This window comes from Myxocyprinus asiaticus, chromosome 38, assembly GCF_019703515.2.
Source record: "Myxocyprinus asiaticus isolate MX2 ecotype Aquarium Trade chromosome 38, UBuf_Myxa_2, whole genome shotgun sequence".
Taxonomy (NCBI): domain Eukaryota; kingdom Metazoa; phylum Chordata; class Actinopteri; order Cypriniformes; family Catostomidae; genus Myxocyprinus; species Myxocyprinus asiaticus.
The window spans coordinates 27102899-27122294 of NC_059381.1; the positions used below are offsets into that span (position 1 = coordinate 27102899).

A 19396-nucleotide genomic window follows, 5' to 3' on the forward strand; every position below is an offset into this window, starting at 1 on the left:
AATCGGTTCAGAATTATGAACAGGTTAAATAATTTATAAAACGAATCACTCATTGTCTCTGATCACCTGGTCAGGGGCGGAACTACAGGGAGGGCAGGGTGGACAGCCACCCTAGGCCCGGGTTGAGAGGGAGCCCGCAAAGGTCGACCAATAAAAAGAATCATAAAAACGACCGCGGGCCCGACGGGGAATGGAAAAACTACTGAGACCCCCCAAGGAGGGGGTCCGACAGGTTCTTTGCACTGGGGCCTGTAAGATCCAATTAAGCCACTGCACCTGGCAGTCTTTTCTGATAAACTCACCCCTATTTCATTCAATAATTTTCATTTATTAACCTTTTATTTTTTATTTATTAACACACCTCTTAGTTGTAGTTATTAAGGGTTGTGCTAAAGAAGATGACAACACAGCGTTTATCCACTTCTTCAAACTGAACAGGCCCTACAATACTCTTGAATGCAAAGAACCTTTCCACAAGAACTGGAATAAGGTGTGCCTTAGCTGGAATATTTTTTATTTGTTTTCATCTGTCTATATCCTGCTTTTTAACTGTCACATTTTTCTAACATATTACCAAATTTTTTCCCATCAATAATAACCCGTTTTGGTGCGAATCCTGCAGGAACTGTAGGAATGTAGAAAATCCTTAGGATTTCATTCAGATATAGAACTATGAATATATTAAACATTAATAGAGATATCAATGTATGTCTGGATATATAGTTTTGTTTGTCTCCGCAACCTCTAATTTTGCCATTTCCCATTATTGCTGTTTGACTTTCATTAAATCTCCATTTAAACTCATAGATTTTTAAAAAAACAAAAGACTCATGGGGCACGTGACCTAGAATGAACTATTTTCACACATTGCTTAGATATCTGATGTCTGATAACATTTACAGTATGTGGGAAACATTCTTTGGATAACAACACCAGTGGAAAAAAGACACTTATCAGAGTGACAGTTGCTCTTCCATTATGACATTGACAGTGTGAAGAGTCCACATATGCTTTTAATAATTCCATTAGGAACAACATATTATGAATTTTTGGCCTAAGAAAAAGATAACAAAAGAGAACAAAAGGGTTAACCTTTTGGCCACAGAATAATTCATTTTTGTTTGCTGTCTTTCTTTAGCCTCCCCTTTCATTCCCCTGTTTACCCTCCCCTTGTTCACAGTTAATATTTAATTTCTCTTATGTGATGATGCCTATAAACACATTGATCATTCTCAGCCTCTTTTGCTCTGCTCACATAATCAGCACTTTGGTGTTGTCTCCATCCAAATCACATCTGACATCTGCAGCTTAGGGCCAGAAGACATGGAAGGAGTTCTCCGATGGCTGTGGGTTCATAGAAACTACCTGATCATCTTCATCACCCCCTTACTGATACTACCCCTGCCTCTGGTTATCCCAGCTCCAGTGAGTAAAAATGTGTTTTAATTGTGTGTTGAAGTTTTTTAAGAAAAATGATCTGCAGAGCCCTTAGAGGAATAGTTTACCCAACAATGAGTTACGTACTTCATGTTGTTCCAAATCCGTTTGACTTTCATTCTTCTGTAGAACACAAAAGGAGATGTTAGGTACAACACTCTTTTTGCCCAAATTGTCAACGATTAAAAAAGTGACAAAGAAAGAATGTGAACATGGTGGTATAGTTCAGATTTCAGATCAATAAAATATCCCTATAGTCGGGGTTGGGGAGTAATGGGATTACGTATTTAAAATATAAAATATAAGTAACTGTATTCCACTACAGTTACAGTTTAAATCATTGGTAATTAGAATACAGTTACATTAAAAAAGTATTTTGATTACTGAAGAGATTACTTTGCGTTTTATTGTCATTTGTTTAATTTAATATTTAGTCCTTTCAGATGGAAAACATTTATACATATAAATGATGCGATCAAAGTGCACTTGAACAGCGGTGAAACACTTTATGATATGTTATAGTCATACGAACAGACAGAGAAGTAAGTTTGAAGTAAGTTTGGAGCAGAAGAAATAGAAATAAACCTTGTGTAAATTGTCAGCTTTACGCTAAGCTAAAATGCTATTTCTAGCCATTTTACATGCACATGTTACCAGGCACGATCATATTTTTTATATCCACGTTAGATCATAATTTCTTTTTTTCTAGTAAGACCTTTGATATTAGGGCAAAAATCGTATTCTTGATAATAATTTTTGTATTGTTTTCCTGTAAAAATATCTAAAAATCCTTAAAACAAGATCCATTTGATTGATCTTGTTTTAGAAACAACACTGCATAAGATATTTAGGTTTTTCAGAGAATGTGTTTTTAACGTGTATTTTGTCTTACTGTACTGGCAGAGTTTTTATAGTCAAAACAAGTGAAAAAATCTACCAGTGCTGAAGAAGTAATCCAAAGTATTTAGAATACGTGACTGACCTTGAGTAATCTAACGGAATACGTTACAAATTACATTTTACAGCATGTATTCTGTAATCTGTAGTGGAATACATTTCAAAAGTAACCCTCCCAACCCTGCCTATAGTGCAGGTGAACATGGTTCTATTAAAAATAAGCCTCATGGGCAGCTGAATATGCAGCAATAATAGCTGAAAAGCAAAATATATTTATTTATGATCTGTTGAACACTGGGGACACTACACTGATGAGCCAAACATTATGACCACTTACAGGTGAAGCGAATAATGTTGTTCATCACCTAACAAGGCAACATGTCAAGGTCTGGGTAGATTAGATGGTAAGCGATCAATCAGTTCTCGTAGTCAACATGTTAAATGCAGGAGAAATGGGCAGGAGTAAAGACCTGAGCGACTTTGACAAGGGCCAAATCGTTACAGTCAGACAACTGTGTCAGAGCATCTTTGAAACAGCAAGGCTTGTGGAGTGTTCCCGGTCAGCAGTGGTGAGTACCTACTAACAGTGGTTTGAGGAGGGACAAACCACAAACCGGCGACAGGATGTTGGGTGCCCAAGGATCATTGATGTGCGAGGGCAACGAAGGCTATCCCGTCTGGTCCGAACAGACAGAAGGTCTACTGTGGTACAAGTCCCAGAAAATTTTAATGATGGTTACGGGAGAAATGTGTCACAACACACAGTGCATCATATCCTGCTGCGTATGGGGCTGCGTAGCCGCAGACTGGTCAGAGTGCCCATGATAACCCCTGTCCACAGTCGAAAGCATCTACAAAGGTCACGTGAGTGTCAGAACTCGAGCAGTGGAAGAAGGTCGTCTGGCGCGAGTGTGATGCTCTGGGCAATGTTCTGCTGGGAAACCCTGGGTCTGGCCTTTCATGTGGATGTCAATTTGACACGTGCCCTGCCACACTGCACACATTGCTCGGGAATGATTTGAGGAACACGAAAAGTTCAAGGTGTTGCCCTGGCCTCCAAATTCCCCATATCTCAATCTGATTGAGCATCTGTGGGATGTGCTGGACCAACATGTTCGATCCACGACAGCTCCACCTCACAACTTACAGGACTTGAAAGATCTTGGTGCCAGATACCACAGGACACCTTCAGGGGCCTTGTAGAGTCCATGCCTCGGTGGGTCGGCGCTGTTTTGGCGGCATGCCGAGGACCAACAGCATATTAGGCAGGTGGTCATAATGTTTTGGCTCATCAGTGTATTTACACAGCTTGCAGAGGTCAGCCAGAAACAGCTGGAGTTAAAAACAAAGAAAGTAAAGCAATGGGACCAGCAGTTACACCAGAAGCGCTTTACTGTAACCTTGAGAACCCAAATTCTGCTAAAAATAAGAGGAATAATTAGAAGTTTATGATCCCTTTTGTGAGTTTATTAGAAATATATTATTTTATAAGTAAATATCATGCCCTTACAAAAGTGAAAAAATTATGAAATTTATGTGCTAATTAAAAATTGAATTACAAAACAACAACATTTCAGAAAGTTTAAAAAGATTGCAATGCCTTTCCTCTAGTCATAAAACTCAATAGTGCCTCCTTACATTAAAAAAGTTGTTTGTGGTCGTTTATGCTCAAGGTTGCTTTTATCAGTGTTCTGAGAGTGATAGATGTGTCTTAATAGGTCTTGAAGAGATTAGAGAACATAAGATATTGCCCCCAGGCACCTTCACTGTGCAGAGAGATAAAATAAATAATATAGGTATAAATAACCACATTGAATCCTGCCCTTTCCTCCCCTTAGACAACATGAGATGAGAGGATCCCTTAGACATGAGATCACATCTTATGATATGCCCTATGATTTCTAAATCGCATCCAATTCTCTCCCCTAGAAATGATTTTATATAGTACTTGAATAGGTGATGTACTGTATACAGAGTGTTTAGTTGACTGATCTAGTGACACCTGTTTGTAATGTGACAATTCTGCTCTTTAGGAAGCGAAATGTGGCTTTGCTATCATCTTGATGGCACTGTACTGGTGCACAGAGTGCATGCCACTGGCCATCACTGCCCTACTGCCTGTTATCCTCTTCCCCATGATGGGCATCATGACGTCTGGACAGGTATGGTTTAAAAATCTGCACCCCAACATCTCCTTAACAAGGAAACTATTCGCATATCAGTTGTTTTACAATGAATTTGTTGGCTATATGATAGTATGATTCAGATGAGAGGGTAAATGGTCATGAAACAGGAACTTAAGACACACAGAAAACTATTTAAAAGCAACAACTGACGCAGGACTTCATCACATGCCCACAGAGATTTACCTGCATCAGCATAAGTTCTCTATCTGTGCAAACTTTATGGGCCATAAACGCAGTTTTATGAACACCCCACGCTATGACACCAGACAGATTTTAATCTACTGTTCATATCTTTCTTTCCTGTTTAAATGAGAGCAGATTATGCTTATCAATGCTCTGTAGTCTGATTTCAGTCAGTAGTTCATAAAACAGATAGTTCCGACTAAATTCTGATTGGATGAGCTGCGTTTGAAGCCGTTGTGCTGATAAAACACAATAGCTGTATCTGAAATTGCATTCTGTCGAGTATTTACTGTTTTTCAAGAAGGACACACTTCCTGGTCGGTAAAACAGTCCATTCTTTCAGTATGCATGTGAGTAATATAAACAGATTCCAGATATACTTCATCAGGGAACGTTGGTATTGACCCGTGATCTGAATATATGTAAGGGATAATGTACAGTTAACCTGTACAGTTAACACTTTTAGGGTTTTTTTGCACTAACCACAAGCTGATTGTACATTATCCCACTTATTACATGGCTACTAACTAACTAAATAAATGGACATAAAATACTGATTTGTATGGAACTTATGAACTTATGTAATTATGTGAGAAGAAAGAAATTCACTACACAGCTGAATTTCAACTCCGGTTTGCGTCAGAGGTCAGTTGGTGTTTATTTTGTAAACACTGATTTGAATTGAAATTATTTTATTAGCTTTCTTGTAGAGATCGCACAGTGATACAAGAAGTAGGAAAGATGACTCGCAATACCCGGATGACCGGTCTGACATGTCTTAATCCCTGGATGTGCGATTGTTACTCAGAAATATCAGACCGCTAGATGGCACCATTGACCAATCAGAATCAAGTATTCCAGAGACCATTGTAATAAGACGTCATAACAAAAAAGGCTAAAATAATCTACTCTGGTTTAGATTAACAAGCACCATTTAAGCACAAGACACTATTTTCTTGTTATATATAGCACTTACAGTTGAGAAGAGCCGTCCGACTCGCGGTTCTCTGCCAATTTTAAATCCAGCATTTTGAACGTGACGTCTGCTCAGCTCCTGAAGGATTATGGGATCGTAAAGTGTCCAGTCGAACCGCAACTCAAAATCTCACCTGAAATAGTAAGTAATCCGGTGATTTCTCGCTTACTGGACATACTAATCCATTGGCATACTGTTTTTAGCATACTATATAGTAGGGAAGAATGGATATTCAGACGCAGCGAATCGTATATTAATGCAATTCGCAATGTTTCTATGACTACTGTAAATTTTTATGTCTAGTTTGGCTAATTAATTTGCCAATTATTTCTGTTAATAAATGTAACTATTTATTTAACATTAGAGTCTTTTATTATACTTATGGTTTACAGTATTTATAGCTACAGTATATACTGTTTATGAAAGCTAGCGATGTAACTATTTTTTTCCGATTCCATCATAGCACCCGTACATTACCCAGATGTCTATATGATGTGTGTGTTTACATATGGAAGACGTATTTTTTATGTTGTTTGCTCATCTGCAATACGTTTATAATACGTAAGTCAATAAGTATGTCGTTTTTCAGTTCAATGGTATGTCAGATTCAGTGACACCAGGCGGTTCTAGGATGAGTGGATATTTAGGACTTAGCTCAGACCTCTGTGTTTACATATGGGACCATCCTTTGATGAAATATTGGAATATAATACACTTTAATATATTAATCAAAGTTTGTTACAATCGATGGGCAGTCATTTCTAAATTATAATTAGAATATTTAAATCTTTAACTATTACTCCCACTAACATGTGTCTACACCTCAGATATGCTCAAACATCCGAAATTACGTGCTTTCAACACTATTTGTGTCCCTTTCGGCTTTCTTTTATTGATTTATTGATTTAAGTTGTTTTAAAAGACAGCAGGCTGTAAAAAGGCGAAAATAGGTGATTATGACAAAACAACAGTTGCTAGATTTGCAAAGTTTGCAAGGTTTATGGCATCGTTTCTTAACCCTTTAAGCCCACTGGGGGGCCAGGGAGAATTTGTTATTTTTTAATCAAAACAGTAATAAATACAATCTTGACCAACACAAAATAGGTATCTTTTTGAAGCTTAGAAGCTGTACTTTACAATGCATGTAGGCATTATGACCAAAACTGAACAAGTGCTTTGAAATTTGCAGACAAATCAGAAGTGTTCTGTTTTGAAAATGATAATTTTGCACTGTACATGCTATTGTAATCGGTAAAAACAACAAACTCATAAAATAGCCATTTGTCATATGACAAAAATATAGCTAAACAGTAATAGCTAAATATACACTATATTGCCAAAAGTATTCGCTCATCTGCCTTTAGATGCATATGAACTTAAGTGACATACCATTCTTAATCCATAGGGTTTAATATGACGTCAGCCCACCCTTTGCAGCTATAACAGCTTCAACTCTTCTGGGAAGGCTTTCCACAAGGTTAGGAGTGTGTTTATGGGAATTTTTGACCATTCTTCCAGAAACGTATTTGTGAGGTCAGACACTGATGTTGGACGAGAAGGCCTGGCTCACAGTCTTCGCTCTAATTCATCCCGAAGGTGCTCTATTGGGTTGATGTCAGGACTCTGTGCAGGCCAGTCAAGTTCTTCCACACCAAACTCGCTCATCCATGTCTTTATGGACCTTGCTTTGTGCACTGGTGCGCAGTCATGTTGGAACAGGAAGGGGCCATCCCCAAACTGTTCCCACAATGTTGGGGGCATGGAATTGTCCAAAATCTCTTGGTATGCTGAAGCATTCAGAGTTCCTTTCACTGGAACTAAGGGGCCAAGCCCAGCTCCTGAAAAACAACCCCACACCATAATCCCCACTCCACCAAACTTCACAGTTGGCACAATGCAGTCAGACAAGTACCGTTCTCCTGGCAACCGCCAAACCCAGACTCGTCCATCAGATTGCCAGATGGAGAAGTGTGATTCGTCACTCCAGAGAACGCGTCTCCACTGCTCTAGAGTCCAGTGGCGGCGTGCTTTACACCACTGCATCCGACGCTTTGCATTGCACTTGGTGATGTATGGCTTGGATGCAGCTGCTCGGCCATGGAAACCCATTCCATGAAGCTCTCTACGAACTGTTCTTGAGCTAATCTGAAGGCCACATGAACTTTGGAGGTCTGTAGCGATTGACTCTGCAGAAAGTTGGTGACCTCTGCGCACTATGCGCCTCAGCAGCCGCTGACCCCGCTCTGTCATTTTACGTGGCCTGTCATTGCTGTCATTCCCAATCGCTTCCACTTTGTTATAATACCACTGACAGTTGACTGTGGAATATTTAGTAGCAAGGAAATTTCATGACTGGACTTGTTGCACAGGTGGCATCCTATCACAGTACCACGCTGGAATTCACTGAGCTCCTGAAATGCCCCCAACATTGCAGTCTGCATGCCTAGGTGCTTCATTTTATACACCTGTGGCCATGGAAGTGATTGGAACACCTGAATTCAATTATTTGGATGGGTGAGCGAATACTTTTGGCAATATAGTGTATGTCTTTGACATACATGTTTCATGTGAACAAGTGCTGCTCTTATACCTTATCGCTTATAACTTCATGAAAAAAATAAACATAAAATATCACATACCATTACTTAGAGGAGGTGATTATCCTTAAAATGAGCCCACACACAAAGTAATCGAATGCATAGATCATTAGATAAGCCACACAATATGTGCACACAGTATCTTGCTACAAACATGCTAGGTTTCCAGGATCAGATTACATCATCGGAAATGCTGTAGCGTCATGGAATGCTAAACCAATCAGATTGGGTTCAGATTACTCCAACCAGTGATGATAGTCCTCCATAAATAGGCAGAGAGTCATCTGATCAATCACTACAATTACATGTGGTCACCAGGAGATGGCGTCAAGTACATGACACAGACTCAGTGATGACTCAAATGGCACAGAATGAAACTTAATGACATATCTCACTGACATTTTGACCATGCACACAGCTGCAACCATGGGTCACGAGCATTGCTCTTGCAGTGCGTAGGTACTAAATTTAGTTTGAATTTTGTATTATGTATGATACTGTAAAAATAACTATCATTAATTTAAATACTACAATATATAACTTAATATTAAAATATATTCATATTTATTATTTTGATACTGAAGCACTGGTCATTTTGACATCATGTAAAACATTTATGGCTTAAGCCCTGGTGCTGCATGGTGACCACAGTTAAACATGGGATTGAATGTGTTTATGTGTTTCTCAGGTATGTGTGCAGTATTTAAAAGACACAAATATGCTGTTCATTGGGGGGTTGCTGGTGGCTATAGCAGTTGAACACTGGAATCTCCATAAGCGCATCGCCCTTCGAGTTCTCCTAATAGTGGGAGTTCGACCTGCTTTGTAAGACCACAATCACACACAATCAAAATACTTTTTTTCTCTCCATCATCTCTTTAACTATCTCACTGACACAGTATTTAAAGGTATAGTTGACCCAGAAAATGACAATTATGACAATTTCTTTCTTCAGTGGAACACAAAAGGAGATGTTCATTTTTGGGTGAATCATCCCTTTAAATGATGCCCTTTTTTGTCATTTACTGCAGGCTGATGCTGGGATTCATGATTGTAACAGCCTTCCTCTCCATGTGGATCAGCAATACAGCCACCACAGCCATGATGCTGCCCATTTCTCAGGCTGTTCTCGAGCAGCTCAGTGCTACAGAGGCAGAGGCTGATGAGAAGGAGCTGAGGGAAGGGCAGGACAACCAAGCTTTTGAGTTGGCCGAGGTCTCCGATGCCAAACCTCCTTCGTACGATGTCGTCACTGGAGACAAACCCAATAGTATGTCTAACATCTAAACATGGTTGGTTATAATGGAAAAAAGTCATTTTCTTAATCTTCATTTGCCTTTTTCCAGTATAAAAAAAAAAAAATCCATTAAATATATTTATCAAACAGATAGTTCCAACCTTGAAGTCTGATTGGATAAACCGCATTTGAAGCTGTTGTATAACATTCTATATTAATGCGGCAAGTGCATATGTAGCCTTGCAACCGCAAACAACCTACACTCAAGAAGATTAACAATATTACTTGGAAGATTTATTTAATCACATTATTATTAGAAAATATTAAGTTTTATAAATATTATATTTATAATATTAATAAACAATAAAATAAATGATTAATAAAATACATTGAACTGCTCATTAAAAAAAGTTGTTCAATACATGCTGTTCAATAAACATCCTTTTTGTCTTCACAGTCAGCTCAGATCCAGAGGCAGGAATCAATCTACTGTCTGAACGCAGAAGGAAGGAGCGTGAGGTGAAGTATCTTCGTCTTTCTAAAGGGATGAGTCTTTCTGTGTGTTACTCCGCCAGCATTGGAGGAACTGCCACCCTAACGGGGACCACACCAAATCTCATTCTTAAGGGTCAGATGGACGAGTAAGTTTGTCACGTATCCTATTATATCTCTCACCACACCTTCGAAAATAACAGCAACACATACAGGTGCATCTCAATAAATTAGAATGTCGTGGAAAAGTTCATTTATTTCAGTAATTCAACTCAAATTGTGAAACTCGTGTATTAAATAAATTCAGTGCACACAGACTGAAGTAGTTTAAGTCTTTGGTTCTTTTAATTGTGATGATTTTGGTTCACATTTAACAAAAACCCACCAATTCACTATCTCAAAAAATTAGAATATGGTGACATGCCAATCAGCTAATCAACTCAAAACACCTGCAAAGGTTTCCTGAGCCTTCAAAATGGTCTCTCAGTTTGGTTCACTAGGCTACACAATCATGGGGAAGACTGCTGATCTGACAGTTGTCCAGAAGACAATCATTGACACCCTTCACAAGGAGGGTAAGCCACAAACATTCATTGCCAAAGAAGCTGGCTGTTCACAGAGTGCTGTATCCAAGCATGTTAACAGAAAGTTGACTGGAAGTAAAAAGTGTGGAAGAAAAAGATGCACAACCAACCGAGAGAACCGCAGCCTTATGAGGATTGTCAAGCAAAATCGATCCAAGAATTTGGGTGAACTTCACAAGGAATGGTCTCAAGGCATCAAGAGCCACCACACACAGACGTGTCAAGGAATTTGGCTACAGTCGTCGTATTCCTCTTGTTAAGCCACTCCTGAACCACAGACAACGTCAGAGGCGTCTTACCTGGGCTAAGGAGAAGAAGAACTGGACTGTTGCCCAGTGGTCCAAAGTCCTCTTTTCAGATGAGAGCAAGTTTTGTATTTCATTTGGAAACCAAGGTCCTAGAGTCTGGAGGAAGGGTGGAGAAGCTCATAGCCCAAGTTGCTTGAAGTCCAGTGTTAAGTTTCCACAGTCTGTGATGATTTGGGGTGCAATGTCATCTGCTGGTGTCGGTCCATTGTGTTTTTTGAAAACCAAAGTCACTGCACCCGTTTACCAAGAAATTTTGGAGCACTTCATGCTTCCTTCTGCTGACCAGCTTTTTAAAGATGCTGATTTCATTTTCCAGCAGGATTTGGCACCTGCCCACACTACCAAAAGCACCAAAAGTTGGTTAAATGACCATGGTGTTGGTGTGCTTGACTGGCCAGCAAACTCACCAGACCTGAACCCCATAGAGAATCTATGGGATATTGTCAAGAGGAAAATGAGAAACAAGAGACCAAAAAATGCAGATGAGCTGAAGGCCACTGTCAAAGAAACCTGGGCTTCCATACCACCTCAGCAGTGCCACAAACTGATCACCTCCATGCCACGCTGAATTGAGGCAGTAATTAAAGCAAAATGAGCCCCTACCAAGTATTGAGTACATATACAGTAAATGAACATACTTTCCAGAAGGCCAACAATTCACTAAAAATGTTTTTTTTTATTGGTCTTATGATGCATTCTAATTTTTTGAGATAGTGAATTGGTGGGTTTTTGTTAAATGTGAGCCAAAATCATCACAATTAAAAGAACCAAAGACTTAAACTACTTCAGTCTGTGTGCACTGAATTTAATACACGAGTTTCACAATTTGAGTTGAATTACTGAAATAAATGAACTTTTCCATGACATTCTAGTTTATTGAGATGCACCTGTATATTAAAAAAAATAAGTCATAATGTCCATGATCTATTGGGTAATGTCACAGACCAGACTGATCACAGACATAGAATCTTCTGACATATTGTAAAAGAATATATAAAAATATATTAATATATTTAATATTAATGTTGTATATAAATTATATATATATATATATATATATATATATATGATACGTTAAATTATACTGTTATAATTTAATAAAGTATCATTATTAAATGATATATATAATACACAGTATATTATTATATATACATAATCAACAATCAATAAAGTAATTGAAAAATAAAACTGATTAAAATGTGGTTAAATTGTCAATTGACTTAAAAGCTTTGGTATATTGAAAAAAATATTATTTTACTATTTTTTTCTATTGCCTACTCTTAATAAGTAATGAAATTGTATATAACAAGAATTTTTTTTACATGTGAAATATGGAATTACATGGACGTAGTTTGCAACAACCTAAAATAACCCAAATGTATTTGATTCTTTAAACTGAAAATATAATTATTATTGTGTTGTGTTAAGGCAAAAGGTGACCAAAAATTGCGCACAGGCCTACAGCATAAAGATGTGCATACAGAACTGGAGCCACATGATATATGCTGATCAGGTCTCATCTCATGTTGCACTCTTTTTACAGTATTTTTCCAGATAACGCTGATGTGATTAACTTTGCCAGCTGGTTTGGTTTTGCCTTCCCTAACATGGTGCTGATGCTGGTGCTCTCCTGGCTTTGGCTGCAATGCCTTTATTTGGGTTTTAAGTAAGTAGCTTCCCCTCTTTACACAGAATACAGTGTGTCTAAAGGCAGCAAGAGTTATTAGATAGTTACATTAGACAGCTATAATTTGTATCTGAATTGTGATGCCAGTCATAATGCCATAAACCTCAATGAAAGGGCTAATCGTGAAATGTTAAGGGAAGATTCTTGAAGTTACATTAAAAGAATATTCCGGGTTCAACACAAGTTGAGCTCAATTAACAGCATTTGTGGCATAATATTCATTACCACAAACATTTTTGACTTGCCCCTCCTTTTCTTTTTTAAAAAAACCTAAAATTCGGGTTCCAGTAAGGCACTTACAATGGAAGTGAATGGGCGCCAATCCATAAACATTAAAATAGTCACTTTTTCATAAGTATAGCCACAAGACAAACAATATGCGCATTAACGTGATTTTAGTGTGATAAAATGCTTACTAAATCTTTTCTGTGTAAAGTTATAGCCAATTTTACAAATTCTGTGCCATGACAACATAATGTCAACAAACCCTAAAATGACTGTAAAAATGATTTAAATTTACAGCTCAAATAATACACGAGTTTTAACAGAAGAACTAATGTAAATGCTTTTATAAAATTTTACACATGTCTGCATTTAAACCCTCCAAAAATTGGCCCCATTCACTTCAGTTGCCTCACTGAACACAAATTCTGTTGATGAAACTTTACTTGTATTGAACCCAGAATATTCCTTTGAAATATTTGGATTACATGGTTGTTAATGTAAAAGTTAAAAGGTGGAAACTGAAATTATTTTAACACATTCTTCATCCAACTATCTTCAACTATCCTTTTGAACAGCTTTAAAAAATCTTTTGGCTGCGGTACGAATAACGAGGGAGACAAAGACGCTTACAGTGTGATGAAGAATGAATATAAGAAGTTGGGTCGGATTTCTTTTGCCGAGGGTGCAGTGTTGGCCATCTTTGTCATGCTGGTGATACTGTGGTTCACACGAGAACCAGGTTTCATGCCAGGTTGGGCCAGCGAGCTTTTCAACAAAAATGGACAGTGAGTCTGCTTCACCAAATATCCCTTTATGAATGATCCCTTTATCAATTTTTAAAATCATTGAGTGTCACCGAGTCACTCAAGCTTTGCATGTGAATTATTTCCTCTTACTTGTCTGTTCAAAGGTTCGTCACTGATGGCACTGTGGCCATTTTAATGTCGTCGCTGTTCTTCGTTATTCCATCTCAGGTAGAGTGTTGCTCTTCATCCAAAGAGAAAAACGATGATAATGATGAAGATGGAGTAGAGCAGCAAGGTAAGAGCAGTCTATATTCATGTTTGTTTTGGAAAGATTGTTCTGCATTTAGTTCAAAAAAATAAAAATAAAAAAAATAAAAACAGGTTTTAAACTAGCAGTGCTGGGTCATCCGTTTTACAAAACAGGAGAAAAACAGGAGAAGGGGCACAAGCTAAAGGCTCCTCCAACTCTTCTAAACTGGAAGGTGGTGCATGAACGTATGCCCTGGAACATAGTCCTGCTGCTGGGGGGAGGATTTGCCTTGGCAAGTGGCAGTGAGGTAGGATGACTCAATAACATATTACAATCAGATTCATTACAATTACTTAATTTGTATTATTACTTAATAAAAGCTGTTATGTTTTGTGAAACAATCACGAGGGGTGCTTGCCTAGGCAAAACATGGCACCATGAAAGTCATGGTCATGCTTTCTGATGACACCTAGATTGTGATTCTAGTCCACTCAGAGGCCGAGATATTCGATGAAACAATGGGGGTGGTGCATGAACTGCAAATTAGACTGAATGTCTATGGACGAGCATATCTGTGAGGGCTAAAATACGTTAGAGCACCACCAACATTTCAGATCTGCATTATGTGACGGAAGGTGATAGAGGAAAAATTATTACTTTCCAGTACCTGCTGCAATCCAATTGTCAGAGCCGGAATTCAAACTTGGGTCTCTAGCGCAAGAGTCTTAATTTCCACCACTGAGTCACAGAAGGGAGTTGAACCCAATAGTCAGACACATTCCTAAATGAACTCAGAAGAGTTTAACAAAAATAGCAAAAAGGGTACAAAAAGCAATTTCTTACAACCAAAAAACAGAAAAATCTTTAGTCCAAAAAGGATCCAAAAGGAGGAAAAAAATAATCTCCAAAGAATTCAGGAAAAAGACACAAAAAAACAGCAAAAATAAACACAGGGAAAAAAACAATCCAAAAGGCTTTCAAAGTTTAGTACTTAGAACTAGAGCAGACTTATAGCAGCAACTGGCTAGGAACATCAATAACCAAGCAAAGAAACAAAAGGAAGTGATCTGCTTAAATACACAGCCCAGAACAAGGCACATGTGAAAACAATAACACATGATACAATGGCAGGAAACTGAAATGAAACACAACGAGGGCCTCTAGTGGCCAAAATATAACATTAGAGCAAAAACTCTGACACTAGAGTAATGAAACAAGACTTTTAAACAGAGATAGAGCAAACAGAATGAGAATTACATGCTTACAGATTTAGGACAACAACAACAACAACAAAAAATATATATATTCAACTTTCTGTTTATCATAAGATTGTAAACATATATTGTACAATATTATTTATGAAAAATGTTAGTCTTTTTTTTTTTTTTTATTTGGGGGGTTTTATGAAAAATTAGACACTTTTAGTCCATAGTACAGTATGTGTGAATGGTGAGCTTTTAAATTTGAGTGTGAAAAATTGCAGGCGGCTGCCCAAAAATTCACGAGAGCTTAAGGGGTTAAACATGTTGCTATGTTGCTGCTAGGATGTTCTGAGTTGTACTTCTCATTGCTATGCCCTCTTAAAAATCCTGTTAAATTATCATAAAAAAAAAAGAGACCATGTTTCAGGCATTACGGTATGTCATTTTAATGCCTGTATATTTTACATTAAACTACCATATACAGTATATCATTAAATAATATTATATTAATATTATACCAACCCACTGGAACTACAAAAATCTCCTTTGCACATTTAAATGTGCTGTTAACCACCATAGTAACAATGAATAAATTTGCACTGCTGCAAACAATCAGTTACTGTGCTAGGATGTGCAGTCGAGTCCAGTGTGTACCTCCTGGAAATGAATATATGCTAATTTTATCCATAGAAAATTGGAAAAAACATTATTTAATTTTAGGAAGTAAAAATCTCATAAATGAATGCATTAAAATTTCCCAGCCCTACAAAAAACATTAACTAAACAACATAAAATGTAACATAAACACCCCAATGTATATAACTGATATAAAAAAGGAAACATAATATTTAAATGTGATTGGTCACACAAGGACATCTGGGAATGCCCAATCATCATTTCACCATAATCTTAACAATAGTTTACTATAAAGGTACTTGTTTTGTCTTGTTATAATAAAAAATTTCACCGTTAACTATAAGGTAAATAATACCTTATACTTCTAATATATATATATATATATATATATATATATATATATATATATATATATATATATATATATATATATATATATATTAGAAGTATAAGGTATAAGATTTTTTTTTTTTTTTTTACAACAATTTACCGTAAAATTACTCGTATTTTCTTAAGTAAAATTTTAATTTTCACTGTACATTGTAAGATAACAAGTTAACCAATTAACAGGGGTTTCAAAGGGTGGTTGCTAGGATGTTCTGGATTGTTACTAGGTCGTTGCTAGGGTGTTGCTTACTGGCCCAAGTCTCTATAATATTCTGACATGGCTTGGGTCAGTGTAAGTCTGCTTTTGTTGCCCATTTTTATTGTCTGCCTGACACAATCGTGTGATCAATTGTATAAAAAATAAATAAAAGTGCACCTCTTTAACAAACCACATGATCTGAGGTATCATTTAGCAAATAATTAGCAAGCACCGCTAACTAATTTTGACTCTGGGATTATGATAGTAATCAGTCGTTCTTAATCTTTGTGTAAAGGAATCTGGATTGTCCCTTTGGTTGGGTGAAAGTCTGGCCCCTTTGAAGAATATCCCACCCTTCGCTATCTCCCTGATCCTCTGTCTGCTGGTGGGAATGTTCACTGAATGCTCCAGCAACACAGCCACCACCACTTTATTCCTGCCCATTCTTGCCTCTATGGTCAGTACACAGCAGCTTAACAACCAACATAACTAGCATTGCTTGAATTAGCCTATGCTATTTGCTGTTTGCTAACAGTTAAAATACAACTAGAGACAAAAACTATAAAGAATGCATCAGCTATATTGCACAACATGTCACAACATGAAGCTCTAAGAATGTGTTGTCTTCATCTTCAGGCCACAAAGATCGAGCTCCATCCTCTCTATGTCATGCTGCCCTGCACAATCAGTGCATCACTAGCGTTCATGCTTCCTGTAGCCACTCCACCCAATGCCATTGCCTTCTCTTATGGCAACCTCAAAGTCCTGGACATGGTATGATTTATCACATTTTAAATGAGCTCTTCCTGTTAAATTTCCTGACATAATCGTCCAACATGATGTTCCAACAAACTAGAATGTGGGTCTCAATTGGTGGTTTGCAGAGATTTTCTGGACAGCTGGGAAAAACAATGCTGAATGCAAATAATAATATGCAATTAGTTGCATAGTGGGGATACTTTTAAAAGGGAAGAGAAATCTCATAGAATTCTCATAGAAAATTTCTCATAGAAAAATATTACTATACCTACATTTTTGCAAAATGATTTATATGTGGCTCGTACAAACTGCAGCAGTTTTCTAGTGAAATGAACACTAGGTGCGCTAAAGCAACAATGACTTTTATTCTCTTTTCCATAAATAACTAGATAAATTAGAATTTAGGCAGATTAACAGTTCGTATATACTTACTTTTCACTCTGTTCCACACACAATGCTATCTTATCACATCAAAACACCTTTACTATAGTGCATGACTTATAAGGCCACACATTTAAATGTTTGCATTACATAACCAGCTACTTTTATAAGCTTGTGCAAAGGCAATCAAATTGCTCAGTAACTGATTAGTTAAGCTGCAAAGAACCAGACATGTGCGAGCTGACATGTGAACCGATAGTATCATAAAAGCACCACAAAATGACGTGGTCACTTCAGAAATTGTGTTTTTCATCTCACATTTGCTTTTTATGACACTATCGGTTAGATTCAGGTTTAAGGTTTAGAGTACGGAGGTAGGTTTTACTGATTAAAACTTGACAGAGCATTAATCTTAAAGGGACAGTTCACTCAAAAATTAATTACTCACCCTCATGACATCCCAGATGTTTATGACTTTTTCTTCTCCTAAAGTCAAATAATATTAATAATTTCAGTGTTTAATTTTAAGGATTTGTTTTGTATGATAAACCATTTTGGTACTGCATTGTGTTGCCAGGTGATGCCCAATGTGCAATCTGGGTCCTGAAGCTAAACCTTTTGAGAACCACTGATCTAGAAGTTGATGTTAACACATTTTTTGTGCTCTCTCTCTGAAGGCAAGGGCAGGATTTATGCTCAACATCATTGGCATTCTGTGCATCAACCTTGGCATCAACACGTGGGGATGGGCCATGTTCAAGCTAGACACTTTTCCCACATGGGCCAATGTCACACATGGAACACCATGAACAACTTTCCAACCAACCCTTTGGTTTAGTGAGTGTACTGAAGGGACAGAGAGGGGAATAAAATCCAAAAAATACCATGAAAAGCAAAAAAAGGGTCACAGTATGCAAGAGTAGTTGCATCTCTTCTCCCCTCATCAATGCCCTCTGGAGCAAATGCTCAGTTTTGTCTCATTCCTCTGCTTTTCACTGTATCTTCTCAAGAACTCTTGGTTACTGTCTGAAGAGATCAGTAAGATTTTATGGCCTCTGGAATTTTGTATCCCATATTTAGTTATTTAAAATGTCACTCTCAACAGCATAGTGCATGTATGAGGAGTTTGTAAATGTGAGTCAGCTCCATGAAGCGCTTTTGCTGCCCCGAAGTGGTGGAAGCAGAACTATAAGTTCATCAGAAAGGTACCTGCAGAGCTTTTATTTTTTTACTTTCTACGAAAATTCATTTAATTTATATGCTCTTGTTCAGACGTTTTATATTATATCCCTTTTTGGATCACTCAGTCTGTATTTACTTTTTATTACAGTTTAATACTGTATGTTAATTAACATTTGATTAATCTTAGATGTTTTTTTAATGCCCCATAATTATTGTTACTAGCAAATATTTTAATTCTAAACTTCACAGCAGTTTTCACAATAAGTGCCTTTTCTGAAATAAAAAAAAAAAAATGTGTTGAAACCTTGTAGAATACCTGCAGCAACGGTTGCTGATAAATGGGAGTTAATATTTGTAATTAAAATGTATATTTATTATTAAAATCATCTTGAAAACGCCACTTGTTTTACTGAATCTAAAAACATCTTGGGGAAAATGGTGAAACATTACATGAAGTTCTTTATAAGAATGGGAGTTTTGAATCTCCAATGTGCCTCAATAACTTTTTCTGAATATCAATATAAAAAACAGATTATGGTATTCATGGAATTAAGACTTATAAGTTTTTCATTTGCCGTTCCATTCAAGTTGGTATAGCTGCAGCCTGAAGATCTCCAAACAGATAGGGGAATCTCCAAAAGAGGGTGAGGTTACTCCAGGAGGGGGTTGGGCCAACTCCAAAAGGGGGTGAGATTTCCACAAATATTTAAGTTTAGGGGCTCTGTATATCTTTGCTAGTGGTTTAGAACTCCATCCCCTTTTTGGAGCTCAGCCTGCAGCTAAATCCTTCTCATTCCGTCTCACCTTTCATAGTGTCCACCTTATTTTGCAATGCAGAAGCAAGT

At 37.4% G+C, this 19396-nt stretch overlaps 1 protein-coding gene across 1 annotated transcript; it reads left to right on the top strand.

Annotated features, from left to right (window-relative positions):
* Positions 1-1282: 1282 nt before the first annotated feature.
* Positions 1283-19133, top strand: LOC127429184 (solute carrier family 13 member 2-like). Its single transcript, XM_051678052.1, has 12 exons — positions 1283-1425; positions 4368-4496; positions 8965-9101; positions 9308-9546; positions 9971-10154; positions 12441-12563; positions 13385-13594; positions 13720-13850; positions 13979-14112; positions 16525-16686; positions 16866-17003; positions 18047-19133. The coding sequence occupies exons 1-12, from the start codon at positions 1324-1326 to the stop codon at positions 18176-18178; spliced, it is 1821 nt and encodes a 606-aa protein (XP_051534012.1). The 5' UTR covers positions 1283-1323; the 3' UTR covers positions 18179-19133.
* Positions 19134-19396: the final 263 nt, after the last annotated feature.

What these genes read in the sequence shown, in the direction of transcription:
- LOC127429184 (XM_051678052.1), top strand. Translation starts at nt 1,324, where the DNA reads ATGGAAGGAGTTCTCCGATGGCTGTGGGTTCATAGAAACTACCTGATC. An exon ending in GCATCATGACGTCTGGACAG is followed by an intron (nt 4,497 to 8,964) that starts GTATGGTTTAAA and finishes TGTGTTTCTCAG; the next exon opens with GTATGTGTGCAGTATTTAAA. An exon ending in TGCCCATTCTTGCCTCTATG is followed by an intron (nt 16,687 to 16,865) that starts GTCAGTACACAG and finishes CTTCATCTTCAG; the next exon opens with GCCACAAAGATCGAGCTCCA.